Consider the following 21089-nt stretch of genomic DNA (forward strand, 5'->3'; position numbering starts at 1 on the left):
CTGGTTTGGTGCCACCCGGCTGCACAACTCGCTGTGCACCTAATTAACGGAACACAAAACCACAGCGCCCTGCCATCCCACACACTGAAGGAAGACCAGCATGCCTCCCCTCCCACAGATGAACAGACTCAGACTGTACGACTTCATGGGATGTTCAGACAAGTTATATCATTGCTCTGTGTTTCAAGGCCACCAATAGACAGCAACATTTGGGGCCATGGCTGAAAGCAACTGGGCGAAAGGAAAGGACTTTGGTTTTTCAGCCTGAAAAAAATACAAGTGTATTCTCCAGCCATGTAAGCCAGGGCAAGCAATATCCAGGGAAGCAGTGTCCTTCAAAGGGCCCTAACATACCCTCTCCTAGTTGTAGCTAAAAGGAGGTAAAGCTTTTAGCAGAGTACTGACTGGGGCTTTACCTTCCCAAACTGTCTTCTGGGTGCTTCGTGACCTAACATCCTCATCTATCACTGGCCTGTCCACCTGTCTCACTCTGGGAGCTCCTGGACACTTGGGGTTTGAGGGTCAAAGCTTCTTGACCAGCACATTTCTCAAAGGAAAGTCTAGGGATTCTTCCATGCTTCCGAAGGCCAAGGCATGGGAAGGGGTCTCAGGCAGACTCACAGTTACTGTCAGTTTCTTTTTCCCCAGAGTCACAGCTGATCGACCCTTTACTAATATCCCCACAGATATGATTGCTGCAGATACTAATAACACTGTCCATATTCCAAGTGCCAGTGCCAATAATGCTCTGGGTATTATCACTGTGAACACCAATAACTACTGCTGAGATTGTCTCCAATAACGCCAGCACACGCTGCAGTGATCATCCCCGCTAATGCCCACCACCACGACATTGTTAGAGCTGAGGAATAGGCTGAACCGCACCCAGAGGCAGGGGCGGGAGTGGCTTCCTTGAGGACAGAAAGGCTCGAAGCTTGGCCTCGGGGTACAACACTTCTAGGGAGACATCACAGTAGGAGGGGCCAAAGGGGGACCCTGGTAGTACATTGGGGTTCTTCTGGAGGAACATGTGGCTGTCCACTGCCTCAGCCCACTCCCTTGACATGTATACCGTACCTGTCCCCATCCCAAAGCCCCTCAGCGCCTCAAGCCAGTTTCTCTTGCCTGAGGCGCTGGTCCAGTAGCTGAAGGACACACCTAGGTGTCAGTGCAGCCCATGCCCGAGGCCGCCTCCTGCTGCCGGCCTGCCAGCTGCTGTGCTACCTTGGCCTGACTGCAGAGTTGGGCTACATCATCTTGACACATAATTATCTCCCCTATTCTTAATCATCTGAGCTGCTCCCTAATGCAAACTGGGCCTGGCTGCTTGGAGGCACCCAGAATGGGGGAGGGGAGGACAGGCTGTGGAAGGGTCTGCCTTTGCTCTTGCTTTGCTTTTTCTCTCTTCCCAACTGGGTCTGATGGGTCAAGGGTGTGTCGTGCGGAGACGAGGTGTCAGAGAGAACTGGCCTCCCTCACAGGCTCTGGCCTCCACCCAGGAAAGGATGGCTCCATCTGGTCTGGTCAATAGAAGGGAGAGTCAGGGCAAGACGCCCTCCCACCCCCCACAAAAGAAGTAGGGTCTCTGATCCTTCCTGACACCTAGCTAGGCCCAAACAAGCATTTAAGCAATAAGAGGAAACTTGGAGGTCCCCACTGTCCGTTGCCTAGAGTTCAACTGCTGCTGCCACTGTCAACCTGCCAGAGGACAATGTCCCCAAACCTAGCCCTGCCTTCTCCCTTCCTGCTCAGACACTTTGGGGGGCTCCTCATGCCTGCAGAAAAAAGTCCAGCCTCCTTATGAGGTCTGGTCTTGACCTGATCTGTGACCCTAACCTGTCTGTTTAGCCCAGCTTCCCGTGACTTCCCGTCCTACCCTTTTATCCCAGCTGAAGCGCCCCTACACTTCTCACCACAGAAACTTCTGGCCGCAGGCTGGGACTATCAGAGAGGGTTTCACCCCCCCATTGTTTTTGGACACGCCTCTCATCCTCACTCAGGATGGATCTCCGCTCCTCACAGAGCAGCCCTTCCTGGGGTTCACTGCTCCTCACTCCGAGCTCCCACGGCCCGCGGCCCAGACCCCCACCACAACACAGGTATCTGATGGGCCTTTCTGCTCTCTGGGCTCCCATGTTTTACACACCCCACTAGACTGTAAGCTCCTTAAGGACAAGAATCATATCTTGTTCTGCTTTGGGACCTGGTAGCACCAAGCCTTTCTCGTGACAGACGCATGGGAAGGGTTCACTGAATTGAATTGACTTGAGACAATGAATGTGATCAATTGCTCCAAGAGGAGAGCGCTCTGTTCTGGGCCAACGAGGCCCAATGTGGGGTGTCCACACCCTCATGCCAGTGCCTCCCTCCCCCTGGCCTCCCTTCATGGCCCATAGGAACCCAGGAAGCAAAATGCATGTTTGTGTCCAACTGTAGAACAACGGGAGAGAGAGATGAGGGGGTCCTGTGGCCTATCCTGCCCCCTGGACGTCTCTCACTCTAAACAATACAGGGGCAGTGGTTAAAGGAGAAGCCCCTAGGGTTTGGCGCAGAATCACTCAAACCACTCGGGGTGCTGGAAAGTGCGGCCAAGGCCTGAATGTAGGAAACCCCCAGGGGCAATCGAGACTGAGGGCCACTCGCACAGCCTCCCCCTGCTCATCAGGGGCTGTGGCCAAAACAACCACAATGAAATTTAGTGAGTGGCAAAGGCCGTGGCAGCCAAATGGGTTTGGATATTTGGGAAGAAGGAGAAATAGAGCCAGACAAGCTGTTTCCCTGTGAAACGGGGCCATTAGGGCTTCTGGAAGGAGGCCAGCGCCAGGTCATCACTGTCTTGCCAGACCCAGGCCTCTCCTACACTCTGTCCCTTCCGCTGGAGGCCAGGACACTCACACTCTCTTTTCCTGGGACCCAGGGCACATCAGCTTTGTCCCTTTTCTCTGTTCCTTACCCTCAAAAACTGCCCCAATCAATGGCTTATCCAGGCTTAGGATGACCATATGATTTATTATCTAAATCAGACATTTTTGAGAGAAAAAGGAGAGGCTGACTGGCCAAGATGCAGAGACAAAGGCATAAATTGGGACCTTCTGGGCTGATGGGATATATGGTCACTGCGTTTTGCTCATCTTCAGAGGATTCTGTCTGTTTCATGTTATATACCCTTAACATCATACGCCCTTCCTAAACCAGGAGGTTACTGCCTCCCCAGCAGGGACCGTGAGATTGCAGCCAGCAGCAGGGTCCAGGCAATGGTGTCTTCGTTTGCCTTGGCCTGCCAACCCTGAGCCCTGGCCTCATGCATCAGAAGAGAACCAGATGGTCACCAAGGGACCTCTAATGTCACACATATGAAAAACACCTTCTCCCAAGCCCATCACCACCTTTTACTTCCTTTCCCCCTCCTTCTCCTTATTCCCCTCTCTACCTGCCTGCTCAATAGCTGGCCACACTGTGAGGTTACCAGGGATGTGGGAAGGCCACAGAGGAGCCCACGTGGTGTCTCCTCCCCTGGGGGGACCATAGAGAGGAACCCATGTCCAGCTGCCTGAGTGGGTTCACTGAGGCCAGTGTCTGTGTGTCACAGGGAAACGACCCCAGGGTCAGGAGCATGGGACATCCCTCCCCTATCTCCTGATGGGTTGGGATCAGATGAGGACAAGGCAGGTTGGCCTTTCATCCTCAGGTCAGAGACCAGATGTTTCCCAATCTCCAAAACCTTCCCAAGCAAGATACATGGTTCAGGCGTCTCCTCCTGGCATCCCACAGGGATATTGGGGGTGAGTCCCAGAGGAAGGTAAGGCGGTCGAGGCTGCTGAGCAGATGGTGAAGCTGATTGCCCCACCAGCAGCCTGCCTCCCTCTCTCCGGGAGCCAGCAGGGCAATGGGGGGACTTAGGCTTTGCAACTAAAACTGATCTCATAGCAGAGCAGCTGCGAGGCCAGGCCGAAACCGGAGCCCCGAGTCCAAAGACAAAGCATGCACAGGGAAGCCAAGCCTCTTCCCTCCTCCCTACCTTCATCACGTTTCCTCTTCTCGCCATTGGAGCGAGGGATCCCCAGGATCCCGTTGATGGAGTAGGATCCCACTGGATCATTGGAGGCGCTGGAAACAGGAGGGGAGGCCGTACTGGGAACTGGATGAGAGTAAGGAGGAAACGCCATCAGGATAGCAGTTGCGATCGCAGGCCAAAGCCCCAGGGCTGGGGGCAGAGAGAAGCAGAGGGAAAAAGGAGGGCTGGGGAGCCCATATTCCCTCTCTTCCTCTGAGGTTTAAGGGGGAAGGCGTTGCTACCTACAGAGCAGGCTATTCACTTCTGTCCTGCCCCGGGCTGAGGGGTAACCAGTCAACCCCAAGCCTTCTCTGGAGATGTATAGATTTACTGGGGCCCGTGGGCTCACTCCCCTGAAGATGAATGGAAACACCGAAGCTGACTTAATCTATGAAGTGACTCAGCAGTCCTGTAGAGAGCACAGCTCCTAGGAGGCCTCCTTGCACAGCTCATTCAATCCCTGGGGCTGTGAAAATCCTTCCAAACAGACCCAGCTCACTGTCTCTTAGTCTCCTGGGCTGAGTCTTTACCAGTCCTGATTTAGAGTCTGTGGCTTTCTAAGATCTGTCTCTCAATCTCTAGGAGACACACGAGTGGTCTTGATATGCTCCAGGAGTATAGTGCATAGCTCCTATCTCCCCATTGTTTCTGGTCTTGAAATCACTTGAGAAGTTCCCAATGCCCCCCTCAGGGCACAGACTGGTGAGCACATTCACTCCATAACGATCTACTCTCAGGTACAGCCTGGCCCAACCCTCCTTTCCAGCACACGCTGTGATACAGGCCCAGTAAACAACAGACCCTGCCAACTCCAGGAGAGCTGGGACCTACCATTCTACTTCCTGCTGGTCCACAGAGAAGGGGACAGCTGCCAAGAAGGGCAGTAGGAAAAGTTTGACCATATCGCAGCCCCTTAAGCCAAGGAGACGACCGTATGTTTGGGGGAGGGGGTGGTATTGATTGTTAGCAAGTGTTCTGGAAGGGCCTGGGTCATGTCTCTAAGAGGCCATGAGCAAGGGTCAGTAAATAAGGAGGTTGGAGAGAAGTGGAGAGTTGTGGAGTGGACGACAGAGACGGAGATCAAGGAAGACAGGCCATGAGGAGGGAGGGAGGGAGCCAGAGGAACAAACCCAGAACCACACACAGAGAGAAGAGAAAAGAGAAAGGGAAAGGCAGAGAGAATTGGGAAAGAGGAGTGAAGAAGAAAGAGGAGGGGATGAGAGAGAATCATAATTTTAGACATGAAAAAATGGAATAATAAAGTAGATATGGAAGAAAGAGGGACAAGTAGAGAGACAGGGTCAGATAAAAACAAAAGGCAGGGAAGGAGGAGGAAGGGAAGAAGATAAACTAAAGGAAAAATGTTGATGGGGGTCGGGGTGGGGTAGAAATTGAGAAGCAGAGAGATCCTAGTGAGCTAGTCTCTCTCAAGGAGCCCCCTGCTCCCCCCCGCAACCCCAGGAGCTCAGAGAGAACACAAATCAGAGAACAAACAAACCAGTTCTGGGGTAGAGCTGCAGACCCAGCTCTCCTGGGTGGAGCCCTGCTCCCCCTCCCTAAGCCCTCTTACCAATGGTGTGGCCAGGTGCCGTCACTCCGGTCCCAGCTCCATCTGGTGTTGGGTGAAAAGGCTGCTGAACTTTGGTCCGGATGATCCTGCAACAGAACCACAATGGCATCACACATTACGTGCCGCCTCCGTCCCCACCAAGTCTAGCCCAGACCTGCAGAGAAGCTCTCTCCAATTCCTCAGCTCCTTCCTCACCTATCTGCTCCCTGCACCCTGCCCTCGCCAACCACTGCACGGCTAGAGCTTCCCCTCCTGGCAGCTGTGTGGATCCAGCCTAGTGCAGGTCTATGGGGAGACAGTCTGCCTTCTGTGCAGGGGCCACAGGTGACTGGTCAGAACTGCGGCTTGACTTTCGGCTTGACTTTCGGTAGCAGGGATGGGGCAGCAGAGTGAATGCAGCATGCTCACTCTGGCAGTGGAGACCACCTCTGGGGCCTGTTGTCCACCCTCCCCTCCTTCACCACATGCAGATCTTTCCTGGGAGCAGGACTTCCTGGGTCTTGAGATCATTTTGGAGCTGGCTTTCCTGTTGGGACTGGACTGCACATCTCCAGAGTTGAGGAAGAAGGTGAGATTTCCCCATTTACTGAGCTGAGGAGAAGTAGCCAGGGAAGGGGACACAGCATGTGGTAGCCAGGATTTCAACACAGCATATGGTCCCTTTGCCAGATGTCAGGCCCCGAACGACTTCTTGAGCCCACTTAATGCTCTCAAACAAGTCAAAGCCCTGTCCCCGTGGAGCTCGTGGGCCCAACGGCCTCCTTTCCTGAGGTTCTCCTCGGATCACAGCTTCCTTACCAGTCTATTTGAAAAGCCTGATGCCCCCATGGTGCACTCTGGGGTGAGTCAAACATCTAGGACTGGGGACAAGCTGGCTTGTCAGTGATCCTAAGGACTAGGGGCAATGTGATACAAAGGCCAGCCCTGGGGCCAGGACTGAGAACACTCCCTTCCACCCACTGGTCACATCAGGTGCCCTTGGGAGCAATTTTTCCAACAGTGTTGCTCCTCCCTGTAGAGATGCGTGTGATCCAACTTCACCTCAGCCAGCAGGTAAGTCATCAGCCACGAGTGAACTCTGCTCTAACCAGATTTTACTGAGCACAGCCAGGCAATAGAATTAAGGCTCCCACCTCACAATGCTGGATATAAAGTTAGGGGAGGAAGACACACACTCAAAGAAAGCTAAGTAACACCAAGGGGGCCAAGCTATAAGTGCCAGAAGGAGGCAGAGGGGGAATCGTCCCACTCGCAGATGGGAGAATTAGGAGAGAAGTCACTGAGGAGGTGAAGCTTGTGGCTCTTCACAGCAGAGTAGGGCTGGCCATATAGATACATACAGGAACCAGAGGCACGGAGGATGGTGGGCTGGGCACCAGGCTACATGGCAGGGGCCCCAAGTCCTGCTTCTGACTCTACCATTATGTGGCTACATAGCTTTGGGCTCATCATTTTACTTCTCAGGGCCTCAGTTTCTTCAACTCTAAAGAGCTTGAACTACAAGACCTCTAAAGGCTCTTAAAACCCGATTCTAAGATGAACAAAGAAAAAGAGGGCAGGGCACCACTATAAGCAGGTGCTGGAGGAGGGTGGACCAAAGCATGGAAGCCAAATGAGCTTGGGGTTCCAGGGACCCATCCCCAGACCGGCCAGCCAGGACGGGGGAGGTATGCAAGAGGAAATAAGGCTGCAAACTCAGAAGTGACGGGAGCTGTGATTTTCCACTTACTGAGCACCTGTTATGGGCCTACATTACATGCAATTTATACCACTTATATACACTACTCTTAATTCTCACAACCTCCAAAGTATATACTATTATCCTCATTTCGCAGATCGAAAACCAAAGCTGACAGAGGTTAAGAGCTTACTGGAGATTACATCACTGGTTAGGATAGAACTAGCATTCAGTCTCAAAAAAATGTATGCTTTTGTTACTTTGTCGCAAATACCCCCATATATAGGAACCGGGTTTCGAGGGTCCATGCCACAAGCGACTTCTAAACTTAGAGGAGCCATGTACAAACTGTTTCTGGTAAAGCAATGTAGAGGCAGGTGACAATGAGGGGCTGACCTCAGGAAAGAAACACTTTACGAGACAGGGTGAAGGCAGAATGGCCAGGATTTGGCAATTAATTGAAGTCAACCTTGGCTCTAGAGCTCCAAGTCTGGTAACTGAAAAGCTGGTAGTTTGTACTACTGTCAGAAAGAGGGATGCGGGGAGGTGACCGGTTTGGAGGGAGGTGGTAATGCTGGTCCTTGGCCAACAGCGTCGGAGGTGGTGGAGGCATGTCCAGGTGGACATGATCACGTCCTGGCTGACACAACAGATAAGGGTTTAGGAAACTGTCAAGGAGAGGAGCATGGAAGTGTCCAAGAGGCCTGAGGAATGGATACCACTTTCAGAAATGGGGGAAAGAGCCTGACCTTGCAGGGGGGTCAGAAGTGGCCACACGGGAAATGGCAGGACCAGGGTCTGGCAGTTTCACTTAACTCAGTGGAGAGGAACATTTCCAGAAGGAGAACATGATCTGCAGTGTCAACAGTGACATAAGGATCAGAAAGAACTGAGAATAAGAAGGGGCATAGGTTTGGGAATTTTGGTGACTATTAGTGACCTTGCAGGGAGAGCAGTATCAACAAAGGGGAAGAGCCAGACAAAAAGAGGTTAAGAAGTTTATATGAGGAAAGGGAGGCAGTGAAAGTAGATGAGTGCCTTAGGAAGTTTGTAGAAAAGGGGAGGAAAGTGTGGAAGCCAGGGGATGGAACCAGCAGCTGGGTGGAGGGAAGGCTTTCTAAGGCAGGAGCAACCTGGATGCATTTGTAGGCGGAGGAGGAAGAACTGGGGAAGAGGGAGCAACTGAAGTTGGCTGAGAGATTGTGAATGATGGTGAGAGGAAGGTGGAACAAGGAGAGAATGGAATGGGAGAGATGGCATATTCTGAGGGAGCCAAACGCTTTGAAAAACAGCTTTTGTAGCTTTTATCTTAAGAGATATGCCTTAGAATATGCAAAGCAGAAGGGAAGGCCATCTCCCAAGAGCTGGTAGTGGTAGTGGGGGTGGGGTGGTCTTTGGAGCATAATCACAATGGGAAAGACCAGAGTAGCGAAGGGTGGTATAGCCTGGAGGTCTATAGGAAAGATGTAGAAGGAGGCAGAGCAGTTCAAAGCAGCTGCTTCTGATTCATTGCAGCAAAAGCTTCTGGGATCTCGCTGACCTGCCAGTGGCTCCGGCTGGAGCACTGATGGGCTCTGGACTAAGGAAGCCTCGGAGCTGGGGCTGGATGAGACAGACAACTGCTGGCCTTGTGGAGTTTCTGTCTTTGTTACCCAGCGCCTCTGACCCCTGAGGCACCCGTGCAGATTTAGCTGAGGCAGCAAGTGATGGAAAATCACTACACCCTGACAGCGGCCTGGTGGTGCCTGGGAGAGGGGCTGGGCAGGGCGCCTGCTGTGAGTTGCTAATACTCTTGGTGTCCATACATGTTCCCCAGGCTGTGGGCACTTCCGAGTCCCCAGAGCTAATCTCAGGAAATTAAAGGCCTGGGGCTGTGGAATTCTGATTGTCACCCATTGTCCTCCTGCATCCTGCATGCAGCCCAACTGATGGGAATATCACTAGAGATTAAAAGGATAGAGAAAAGCAGTTGCTTTGGGTGACTGACTGATACTATTTCTCCTAGCTCCCCCTCCTCCAATTCTCTTTCATTCTTGGCCCTATGGAGCGCCAGATACATCTGTGGTCTCCAGGGCCCCAGGCGGGTCTGGCCTGAAAAGTCAAGTCTGGCATAAGGATCTTTGGAGGGTGCAGTTGGGAGCCCTGGAGAACACATCTTGACTTGAGGCCAGGGAGATGCTACTTCTTGTTTCTGGAAAGACTGCCCTGTTGAGGTGCCTTCTCCCCACTTCTCTTTCCAGCGTGCTTTCTTCCACAGAGATGTTCTTTCTCCCCCAACTTTCTGGGAACCTCCAGGGCTCTGCCTGGGCCTCGCATGGGGCCTCCAGGCGCTTAGCGTCTTCCACACTCACAAGAGTGTGACTACAGGGAAGGGAGAAGGGGCTCAGTCCATGTCCCAGCTCCGTTACTTAGTGCCTGTGAGTAATAGTGCCCATTACTTCACTTCCTAGGACTGCTGTGAGAACTAAATAGGATAATCCATGTAAAATGATTAGCATAAACCTTGGCTCAACAAATACTTGCTGTAAAAATAACAACTAGAATTATNTTCTTCCACAGAGATGTTCTTTCTCCCCCAACTTTCTGGGAACCTCCAGGGCTCTGCCTGGGCCTCGCATGGGGCCTCCAGGCGCTTAGCGTCTTCCACACTCACAAGAGTGCGACTACAGGGAAGGGAGAAGAGGCTCAGTCCATGTCCCAGCTCCGTTACTTAGTGCCTGTGAGTAATAGTGCCCATTACTTCACTTCCTAGGACTGCTGTGAGAACTAAATAGGATAGTCCATGTAAAATGATTAGCATAAACCTTGGCTCAACAAATGCTTGCTGTAAAAATAACAACTAGAATTATACCTATGGTCCTATTAGCATTGAAGTGACCTCAGACAGTTCACCCTGAGCCCTAGGCCTGGCTGCTCTCTATGTGGGGGCTGAGCCAGGTGTGGACAGGAGGCTTCTCAGCCCGACATGCCCCAGCCTGTTCCATGCAGCTGCCACAGAGCCCCTGGGAAGAATGCCGGGAAGATCGGAAGCAGCAGCAGCAGGTGTCACAGACTGACACTCAAAAAGAGATTGCATCAGAAAGACAGACTGGGGACCTCTGCCTGGGGCCACTAGAAAGGCTCTATAGACAGTATGAGCAGCAGCTTCTTCCGGACCCAAGAGAAGCCAGGGGGTGCGGCAAACCTTTAGAGTAAACGATGACAAGGCAGGTGGAACCACCACTCCCTCTTGGGTAAATTCCCAGGAGGCCTCCACCCCCCACCAGCCTGGAGAGGAAAACAGTCCAGTGGCCCTGTGAGTGAGAATGAACGCATGGAGCCAGTCTCCTGGTAGCAGTCCGTTAAACTGGCGAAGACACAGAGAAGCCCTCAGCATCCTAGAACACACCGGGGCCATTCTTACTCCTCCTTGGGTTCTACACCCTCTTCTTCTTCCTCCTCCTCTCACACCTTCGTCCGTGTTTCACTCTCTTTTCCTGCCCTTCTCTCTGTCTGTCTGTCTATCTGCTGGCACCCTGAAGTCCCAGTGTGGCTGTGTGAGTTTATTGATTTCTGGGAGCAGGGGGAAAGCGGGAGGCAGGGCTGGGGTGCAGGCTCAGGGATGGAAATAGAAGGCTATAAATTATTTGTGACAGGAAAGCAATAGTGGCAGAGTGCTGAGCACAAGTCCTGTGTCACTATTAGATTCCTTTTAGCCTGATGACACTGTAAAAAAGGTTAAGTGTCTGCTGGAATCGTACACCTGGGGGGCCGGGGCAGCCTGGGAGCAGAACAAGCCACTGAGAGCAGGTATATCAATTCTCCAGGCCAATAATATTCCTCTCATTGATCGCCACGCAAAGTTCAAAAATCTCATTACAGCCAGGCAGACCGGGAACTTTTTACAAATCAATAGAATGATATAATGTATGTATACTTAGTACAAATGTATCTATTCATCTATCCATCCATCCACGGTCTGCCTCAGGGTTTCCAAGTTAACCTACCCATCGTATTATGTTATGTTATGTATGATACTATATTGTGTTATATTATACGATAATAAATGGTGTGCAAAAACTCCCCCCCAGGAGGAGACAAGGAGAGGCCCTATTAGCATTGAAGTGACCTCGGACAGCTCATCCTGGAGGGCGTGGTCAGCATTTCCAGGAGCAGCGCTTCCTCGGTGGAGGCTCCAGTAATAAAAACTATTGTGTTAACTATTGACCATGTGGTAGGCAATGTTCTCAGTGCTTTAAACAAACAAATGGTTCACTTAATCCTCACAACAAACCATTTCACAGATAAGGCATATTATAACTTGCCCAAGGTCAACCGTTTAATAAATGGCAAATTTGAGGTTTGAATTCAGGTAGACGAACCCCAGGGCCCATACCCTTAACTGCCGAGCTATCCTGCCCCCAGGAGAGAGATACCCCAAAGCCCCAAATCTGAGCCCCTGAATTCTAGTTCTCTTGTTCTGTTGTGTTCTGAGAAATGAAGGATAAGGGCTCCCTGACCTTTAGTGCTCCCCTCTGTGAAATGGGAGGAACAGCACCTACTAACACCAGCTGTTGACAATGTGACATACACAGGACCTTCAAGCATGTCCCCATGAAATCCCGCCAGGCTGCCCAGTGGGAAGGCGGGTGAGGCCCAGGCATGGTCCTATCACTGGTTTGCTCAGAGGGTCTTTGGAGTCAGATGTCAAGTGTCCTCATACATGTGTCATATACATGCATGAATCAGTTTAAATTGTCCTGGGGCAGAGAGCCTGCTTTAGAATTTTTGCAGAAAATATTGAATCCCTGGTGTGAGGAAAGTCTTTCCTGATTTGGTAAATGACTGGAACTCCAGGATAAAGAATGTTGCAGACTGGCCGGCCCCACTGCCCACTGGACCAGGAGTGTGGTAGGAGGGGCCTCTGCCAGTGACTCCCAGCTGCCTGGGTATTACCACAGGCTGGATCACTCTAGAGGCAAAACAATATTGGCCTCAGCAGAGGATATTTTGCCCAACAAACACAGGTAATTGTTTCAACTCGGGCCTTTTGAGAGCTGCCAACATCAGGCGTGTGTCCCTGACTCAGCCCCGAGGCAAGTCAGAGCAGCGCAAACAGCTGGAGACTTTTCATGGCAGAGCCTCAAGTGAGGCATCATAGATCATCCAGGAAAATTTCACCTCTCCCCAAAATGGTTCCTCCGCCACCCAGCTCCCGAGGACTCTGAGGACCTGGCATACCCCTACTGTACATCCCAGGGACAGAAAAGCTGAAAATGGACTGCCTCTTCCCCACAGAACGAATGGCATCCACCCTGCCCATGCCGCTCGCAGCCCAGAGGTGCTGCACGCCAACTCTCTGCCGAGGCCCGGCTTTGCCGTCCGTGCAGGGTTTGGAGTCATCTGCCCACACCCACTCACATGCCCTGCAGACTTCAGTTTGGACAACCAACCATGTGTCAGGCAGGGTTCTATGCATGGGAATGGCCACTGATGCTGGGAAAGTGTGGGCGGGACTCTCTACTCTGGCTGTAGCAGGATGTGGCTGAAATACACTGATTCCAAGGTCAGCAGGGTTCCTCTCAGATGTGTAAAGAGCTTCTCTCTGTTATTCTGCTTCTCAGAAGTCATAGCTGAGCTCCAAGAGATGAGAGTCCTATACTAAAAAGCTTACAGAAGGATTTCCTCAATCTACTGCCCCTGAGCTGCCTACATTAGCATCCCCTGGGGTGTGTGCTAAAATGCAAATCCTGGGGCTCCCTTCAGACCTCCCCATTAGAATTTCTGATGGTAGTCAGGCCCAGGAATCTGTAGTTAAGCAAATTCTCCAAATTATTCTTAAACCCTCTAGTATTTGAGAAGACTACCTTCTTTGGGAAGCAAGTGAGGAACCCATCCTGTGGATAACAGGGAAGCCTGGAGCAAGCTGAGAGAAAGTCTTAGTGAGTTAAGAATACTGAGGTTCCTTATTTATATTCTAGCAGTGGAATTTCTCCCCAACTGCTAATCCTGACTCCGACTGACACAGTAACTGAAATTCGAGAAGCTCTCAGTTTCTCTGTGGAAACTAAATGAAAGGTTATAAATGAAAATAATTTCAAGATAGTTTTTGGTACATTCCAGGGCAAGAGTCTCCTAGTGGGTTCTTTAGACACCTGGCACATTTCCTGAATCAACGCAGCCTTCCACGACTGGCACTGAGGGCGATAATCCTTCGACCACGTGTCCCCGGGAGCCCAGGCCAGATACAATTTACTGGGCTAGATGGGCCATGGGGCTGGCCCAAGGGGGCAATAGGGATGGTTTAGATGATGAATGGTAAGCATATGGATTGATTTAACTTCAAGATAGGCATAGGTTTAAAAATTAAGGGGCAATGTGTTTAACTAACCATTTGGAAACCAGTCTGCAGTGCATGCCAAGCCCAGAGCCGTGACGGGACTAGCTCCTCTCACCACTGGCCCTGCCCTCATCTGAGAGGGCTTCCAGGCTAGGGCTGGGGTTCACACTCCCGCCTGTGAGGCTCCAGAGGCTAGAAGACTGCCTTATGTGATGAAGGATGCTGCTGTAGACTCATTCCTGGGACCGATGCCTCCCTGTCCCTCTGCTGGCATCAGCATAGGTGGGGCCTCTCAGAGACTACTGGTCCACCCTGCCTCTAGCCCCGCCCCCTCTCACCTAGTTACTGCAGTATCCAAGAACAATTTGTGGTTTCTCTCTGTGTCCACCTTGGGTAAACTTGTGATGTGGTTAAACCCTGTAATTGCTTCCTTTGAGCTACAGGATAAACTCAAAATTCCTCAGCCTGGCCTTCAAAATCTTTCCCAATCTGGCTCCACAGTGGCTTTCTAACCTATTTCTCTGCTCCCCTCTTCCCCTCAGGGTCTTGTGTAGAGCTAGGACCTTGATTCCTTGCTTACTCAATTCACTTCAGATCCTTCCCTGGACTGGAAGCTCTGCAAGGGCAGATGTCATGCCTACTTTCCTCACCACTGTATTTCTAGCACTTAGCTACAGTGTCTGGAATAATGTAAATATCTAAAAACTACCTGTTGAATCACAAATGTGTTATTAATGATAATAATATAGTATTTAGGGATATAGTGAGCTAATATATGTTCATTATGTACCAGGCAGTGTGCTAAGCACTTTACATAGAGTATTTCATTTATTTCTTATAACTTCTTATGCAGATTATTGAACTTATCCTATCAATGTAGAAGTTGAGGTTCAGAGAGGTTAAGTAACTTGCCCAAGGTCACACAGCCATTAAGTAGCAAAGCTAGGATTTAAACCTGGGAGCCTGACACCAGACCCCATGCTGCTAACCACTGGGTAGAATAAGTCAACTGCATCAAGAACAGATGGTAGAATTGATGAGAGGCTGCGGCTGAATAGAAGAGCTGTGTATAATAATAAGAAAAATAATAACTATCATTTATTTCTTATTCACTATGTGACAAGCATTGTAACAAATGTATTTTCTCATTCAAATCCTAACTACAACTTTATCAAACAGACACGCTGTCCATCACACCAAGGAGACAGCAGAGAGGCTAAGCAACTCGCCCAAGGTCACGTGCACTAGAGCCAGACTGTGGGTCCAAGCCTGTCGCTCCAATATCTGTAGGCTGAACAATATTATCTCTTCTGGAAAGTTCTATGTTAGTAGTTCTTTGTGTTTATTCCCTAATTGGGAATGGGTAAGTTTCCCTTTCAAGTCTTTTCACATCCCTGATGTGGACGACTGAACATCTGTACCTGCAGACGATGAACTGGGATTGCACGTGGCTGTGATTCTAACGACGCGGACCCTCTGCCCTGCACCTGGCCTAGTTGTGTTTGGTGAGCACCACGTCTGAGTTACAAAAGAACCACGGTTTTAGGTGAAGGGGTTTGGTGCCGTGTGTTTTACATGCACTGGTAGATTTGGGGTGTAGATTTTCCAGTTCTCTCCATCTGTCTATCTGGTTTTCTAATCATATACACGATTATGTGGAGACACTGCGTACAGATGTGTTTCTCAGTCTCCATGTTTCTAGAAACTATTTCTATGATGAGTGTGTCTTTATATTCATGTCTGCTCTAATACATTGATCCAAGATTTAAAATACTGGACATATTTATCAAAACCTACTTCATGAATTTCTGCTCGGTTGTGCCTATTTCTGTCAAATATGAAAGTCACGCTCATACCTGACTCCACAGCCATTACTGTTCCTTTCCCAGGGTGTTTGCGATGATCACATCACAATCGTGTTTTTATATTAGTCTGTGCACCAGTATTGATGTGCATAAATGTGCATTTGTANTGTGTCTTTATATTCATGTCTGCTCTAATACATTGATCCAAGATTTAAAATACTGGACATATTTATCAAAACCTACTTCATGAATTTCTGCTCGGTTGTGCCTATTTCTGTCAAATATGAAAGTCACGCTCATACCTGACTCCACAGCCATTACTGTTCCCTTCCCAGGGTGTTTGCGATGATCACATCACAATCGTGTTTTTATATTAGTCTGTGCACCAGTATTGATGTGCATAAATGCGCATTTGTATACCTGTGTATCTTTCTGTCTATGGCCTGGATGGGGGGGTAGAGCGATGCGGAAATGAGAGAATTATTAAATGCCAAGTAGATGTGCAATAAATTCCATTGATTTTATAAACTCCAACTTGTCTTCAGTCTCCTTCCATTCTTTATCCTGGGGGCATTGCAACAAAAACCTATTTTAAATACCTTTGCTTCCCTCTCCCCCTCCCCAAAAAAGTGTCAATATTTTATTTGGATTTTTAACTTCGCTCCATAACAGTTGTTTGACCTCCTGACTCGTGCGAGTCACATAAATTCTGGGACTTTATTCAGGAGCCATGTTCCTGCTATTGAATAAGCAATTTGGGAGGGTGAATTAATGACTTGTGCTGTTGCTGGAAAGTCCCTGAAGAAATATTAAAATTGCTTGCAGACTGAATCGATACTCAGTGAACACCCAGCAAGAAGGCTACGGTTCTGGAACGACCGCAGAGGGTAGGGCTTGGTGGAAGAAGGGGAATTCCTGCACCCCGCTTGGCCAGCCCCCTCCTAGCCCACCCCCACCTTTACCTCCATCCCTGGAGCTCTGTCATTTTCCGTAACAGCAAAGTCTGATTAAACCCCAACCGAGATAGAGCTGATTTGCTCTTTCTCCCAGAGCAGGCTCAGGGGACAGTTTACTTTCTCACTAGCAACGACAGCCTGGAGGCCATGTTGGAGGTGATGGTCTGGACATACCCACCTGCTGGAGAAACAGGAGGGCACTTTTTTCTGGCAGGCTGCACTGTGCTTGGGGCTCAGGAGAGCACTGGCTTTGGGGAGGCTGGGGCTGTGAACCACTTTGTGCTGGGTGCGCAGAAGGGTTGGGTGTTGCGTTGCTGGCTCCGTCTCTCTGTGTGTCTGATCAGGGCTGACTGTCACACGGATGGCCACACGCCATCAGCCTTTGTGTATGGGTGTGCCCGTGCAATGGGGAGTTGAATTGTGCCGTGTTACGGTGTATTGCACGGTGACTCATTCCTCTGGCAGCCAGCTCAAGGTTTGTTACTTGGTGTTTTGTGGTATTGTATCAAGGAGACTGCACTTTGCGTAACACTGAGTTAGAAGAATTTAAGTATTGTTTGGTGGCAATGTCCATGTTTCTGCTTTGAATTATTGTGTTCATTGATCATATCAGCATCTCTTTTTTGTGTGTGATGTATGTCTCTCAAAGACTAGGTTAATGGGTGTCTCCTTGGTGATGTGGGTTGAGTAATGATGTTGGAGCCGGGGAGTGGTGTATAATTTGGTAATTGCTTTCTCCGTGTGTTTGTGGGTGAGAGGGCCCATCCTTTCAATTTTTAAAGCTTTTCTGGCTTAGTTAGTCATGCTGCTTCTTTCCAGGAGGAAGATTCTAGAAATGCAGAACAAATCTCTTGTTGACCAGTTCTATGGTCAATGCACAGTTCTATTCTTCTTGGAGGCAAACTTTTTCTGCTTAACAGAACAGTTCTGATCTCATCCCACCAACAGGTCCTGGTGCTACCCTCCCTACATCTGCTTAATTTGGAGAGTTAAGCCCATAGGCCAAATCTTATGCCTGTAGAGAGTCTAGGTCCCTGATAGGGCTAGGGGATCTAGGGGAGGTTGGATGGGAGAGAACTCCCCAATTTCACTGGGAATAATGACATAAATTCTGGCTCCAAGAATCCCCAGTTTGCTCCACTCTATAGCTCTGGCCATCAGCATCTTCTTCTTTCCCAGTATCCCCGGATGATGTGGCTCGGCACTCACACCAAGGGAGAGAACAGGAAAAGGTGCTGGGCGTGACTTTCTACTAAGGTGCAGGGTCTCTGTTCTGAGCTCACGAGTAAATGTATTAATACATCGCGGGGTATAAGACTGCAAAATATACAGAGCTCTCCAAGATATTACACATGCCTGCACTTACTCTGATCAAAAGTTGATATGAAGTATGGACTGGTGGATAAGCACATGAGTTTCAGAGCCAGAACTACATGGGTTCAAATTTTTGTTCTGCTACCTAGCCTGTGGCCAAAGCAAGTTATTTAACTTCTCTGTACTCCTCATCTATAAACAGCCCTACAAAGACCTATGGGGTTGTTTATGAAGCTTAAAGCAATTAATACATGCCACATGCTTATAACAATTCCTACTGCAGTGACCAATCGTTAGCCATTATTATTATCATTATCCTCCTCCTTCTCCTCATTGTTATTATTAGGACTTACCAAGTAAAACATCCATAAGATTGGCCTATTCGTGTGTATAAACATGTACACGTGTGCTAATGTGCATAAAACCTAATATAAATCAAGGTGTTTGTGTGGTTTAAGCAGAGAAGTGCAAAAACTACAGTCAGCTAGGGGCAGTAAGGTAGGGGCAGTGGCCTTTTGGTCCATTGGGTAGTGGCGGGGCTGGGGGCTGATAGAGTTCACTGTCTCCATAACAGGGCTGCATGCAGCCCTGTGGGAATGAATAGGCAGAAAGGAAGATGGTGACTCATATACATTTAACACTTATTTAAAAAATTTAAGGGTGATTGAGCTCTCAGAATTCAAATTTAGCTCACTTACAATATTTATTTTCTAATTTAAAAAAATCAAGACCTTTACCAGCTAATAGATATAAATGAGGAATAGTGGAATCCGGGTGTTAGATTTGGGGACCAAGGAAGAGGTACGAAAGGAATCTGGTAAGTAAGTGCATGTCAGTGGCATTTGGATGTGGATCTGATGGAAGTCCATTGAGCTGAACTTGGTCACTTAACTAGGCCAAAGAGGCTGAACGAATCTGGGGCTTCAGCCTCATTCCATGGGCCTTCTCATAAAGATGGGGAATCAGAACACATTATCATGAGTTTGGGAAACTTTGGTTTTCGTCTTTGCTCTCGCTGGGCCCGCAGTAAGAAAGAAACTTACAGCTGCCCAGTTACTCTGACCCATTGCACTGAGCGCAGTGAGCCCAAAGTAAATTTTTTCTTAAAATTTTTTTATTCATAAGCAATGGAAGTAACTACAATAATTATCAACTTCCCATGCTTCCCTGGAATGTATAGACATGCAGTACAATTTGGTGGGCAGATCTGGTTTGAATTGGTCAAATACTTGCTCACTTCTTCCTATACCTTTTCTGCATCCTTCATCTTATCTCTAGTCTCTCTCCCCTCATCCCCTCCTCTTCCTGTTTCCCTCCCTTTCTCTTACCTCTATGACATTTAAGAATCAGGGGAACCCTTTACACCCATCAAATAAGGAATTTTTTCCCATTACCATTTCATTGTATCTTTTAAAAACTCTACAAAAATGCAAAGCACCACAACACATGAAAATGCCATGGAGCCCAGAAAATGCCAACCTTCAACTGCTCAAGCAATCGTAAGCTCATTGCAGAGAAGAAATGTGCAGTCATACAAAGTTCAAGTACACACTCACACACACACATACACAGAGGCAGGCAGACCTCTCAAAATGGGCAAAGGAGAAAATTATATAACTAATTCTGTTCAGTGGTCAGATAACTGAGTTGTAGAGTTGTGTTTTTTTTCTTTCCTGGATGTACGCAGAGCAGGTCCCCTTTCTAAATTCAGCTGGACTCAAAGCGGACCACAGTTCTCACTGTCATTCATGATAGACAATTCTGTTCACAGAATATCCTTTAGGTTCCTCAAGCATTTTTATATAAAATATTTCAATGTTTATGCACACTAAAGCCAGAACTCATTCACATTGACATAGACACGTAACAAGAAACATACTCTTGATGAATACTATTGCCATGATAATAACTAACATTTATCGAGCACTTGATATCAGCTGGGTGCAATTCTAAGCAGGTTTATGTGGACCGCTCATATCCATTTCATGAGAACCTATGAGGGAGCTATACCATTATTCCCATGTTAGGTAAGTGAGGAAACTAAGGTCCAGAAAGCACATGAGACTTACCTCTAACTACACAGCCAGCAAGTAGGGGAGCTAGATTCAAACTCTGGCTCTCTCTCCCCAGAGCCTTCTGTCTAACATTTTCCACACCACATGGGTTTATGTGAGTTGCCTCACACACAGCAGGTGCTTAGCAAGGCTTTTCTGAATGGATGAATGAAAGAACAAATGAATGAAACACCATCTCTACTAAGATTTCTGACACTCTCCTTCTATCTGGCAAAGTGGATTCCCTTATGGAAGCCAGGCCTAACAGACAGCTTAAGCTTATTTGGACAAAGTGATTTGCCCTCCCGGCCAACTTTCAGGTGGAAGTGCCCATCAGCTGTGCTTGTTCAAATAAATGCTGTAAGCTCCAGCTCTCCGCTTGACTCTCAGGCCAAGCCCAGTCTCCCTTCTAGTCAGGAACGAGAACAGGTGTTTCCCAATAAACAAAACACCAATGAAATGAAAATGGGTGTTAATTCTGTGTGCCTGGATAAAAACGAAGAGATTCAAGCAATTACTTAGGCATCTCCCAATCACAAGATACTTGATATCATATCGACAACTTTTATTAAATGACTGACTAAAGGTTTTGGTTTTCACCCAGATGTTTAGGAGATGCTACAGCCTTAGCCTATTCATCAGCCGGTGCTCATGGATTTCTAGGAGACATAAGCGAACATCAAAGAGGAAAAAGACCCCAGAATAAAACAGACTAAAGAGAACAGGGGTAGCAGCTACTGAACGAAACTAGTCAAGCAGACTCCATTCTGGGGATGGGTTGCTGTCTTGGAGATCTATTGGAACATGGATCCAGCTCACAAGAGACTCATGTGCTTAAAGGGCTTTAAAAATCTTATAAGGCTACATCCTCGACTGTCTACAGAGCCAGACCCAATAAGATCCCTGCATGATGGAGCTGATGGATCAATCCCAGGACCTGGTACAGACAGCGGATGCTGCAGCCAATCCCCCCTCTTCATACTGACACAGCCTTGCCTGCTCTCTGGATGCCTACATGCCAGTGCGCTTGGTCTCTCTACGTATCAACAGTCCAAGCTGGAGACTTTGCAAAGCTGGGCGTAAATCTGGTTTGTGACTTTGTACATGCACCTCTATTTGTGATTTAGTGCTCTGCCTTTTATCATCTCTCCTACTTCCATTTTCTTTCCCTCTCTACTTTTTAATGCTGTTTACAGCTTCCTTGTCCACAGAGCAGCACAGCGATCTTTCAGTGTCTCTATTGATATACCCAAATGGTTTTTCTTACCCAGGTTTTCTCTCCACTTGCCTTAATTGAGGCTTTGGTAAATAGGAAATTTAGATCATTCCATTCAGTAGT

The 21089-nt window shown here is 48.7% G+C and overlaps 1 protein-coding gene across 9 annotated transcripts in view; it reads right to left on the reverse strand.

The window, feature by feature from the left end:
- PAX2 (paired box 2) overlaps positions 1–21089 on the reverse strand; it is an 87141-nt gene that overhangs the window by 40201 nt on the left and 25851 nt on the right. For all 9 annotated transcript variants that reach the window (XM_037064149.1, XM_037064143.1, XM_037064146.1 and 6 more), the window contains exons 5-6: positions 5625–5710; positions 4019–4138 (exon numbers count right to left, since the gene is read on the reverse strand). In XM_037064149.1, the coding sequence (XP_036920044.1) occupies positions 4019–4138; positions 5625–5710 (206 nt within the window). The remainder of the gene's footprint in view (positions 1–4018; positions 4139–5624; positions 5711–21089) is intronic.

This window comes from Sturnira hondurensis, unplaced genomic scaffold (assembly GCF_014824575.4).
Source record: "Sturnira hondurensis isolate 20B ecotype Veracruz unplaced genomic scaffold, ASM1482457v3 Scaffold0014854, whole genome shotgun sequence".
NCBI lineage: Eukaryota > Metazoa > Chordata > Mammalia > Chiroptera > Phyllostomidae > Sturnira > Sturnira hondurensis.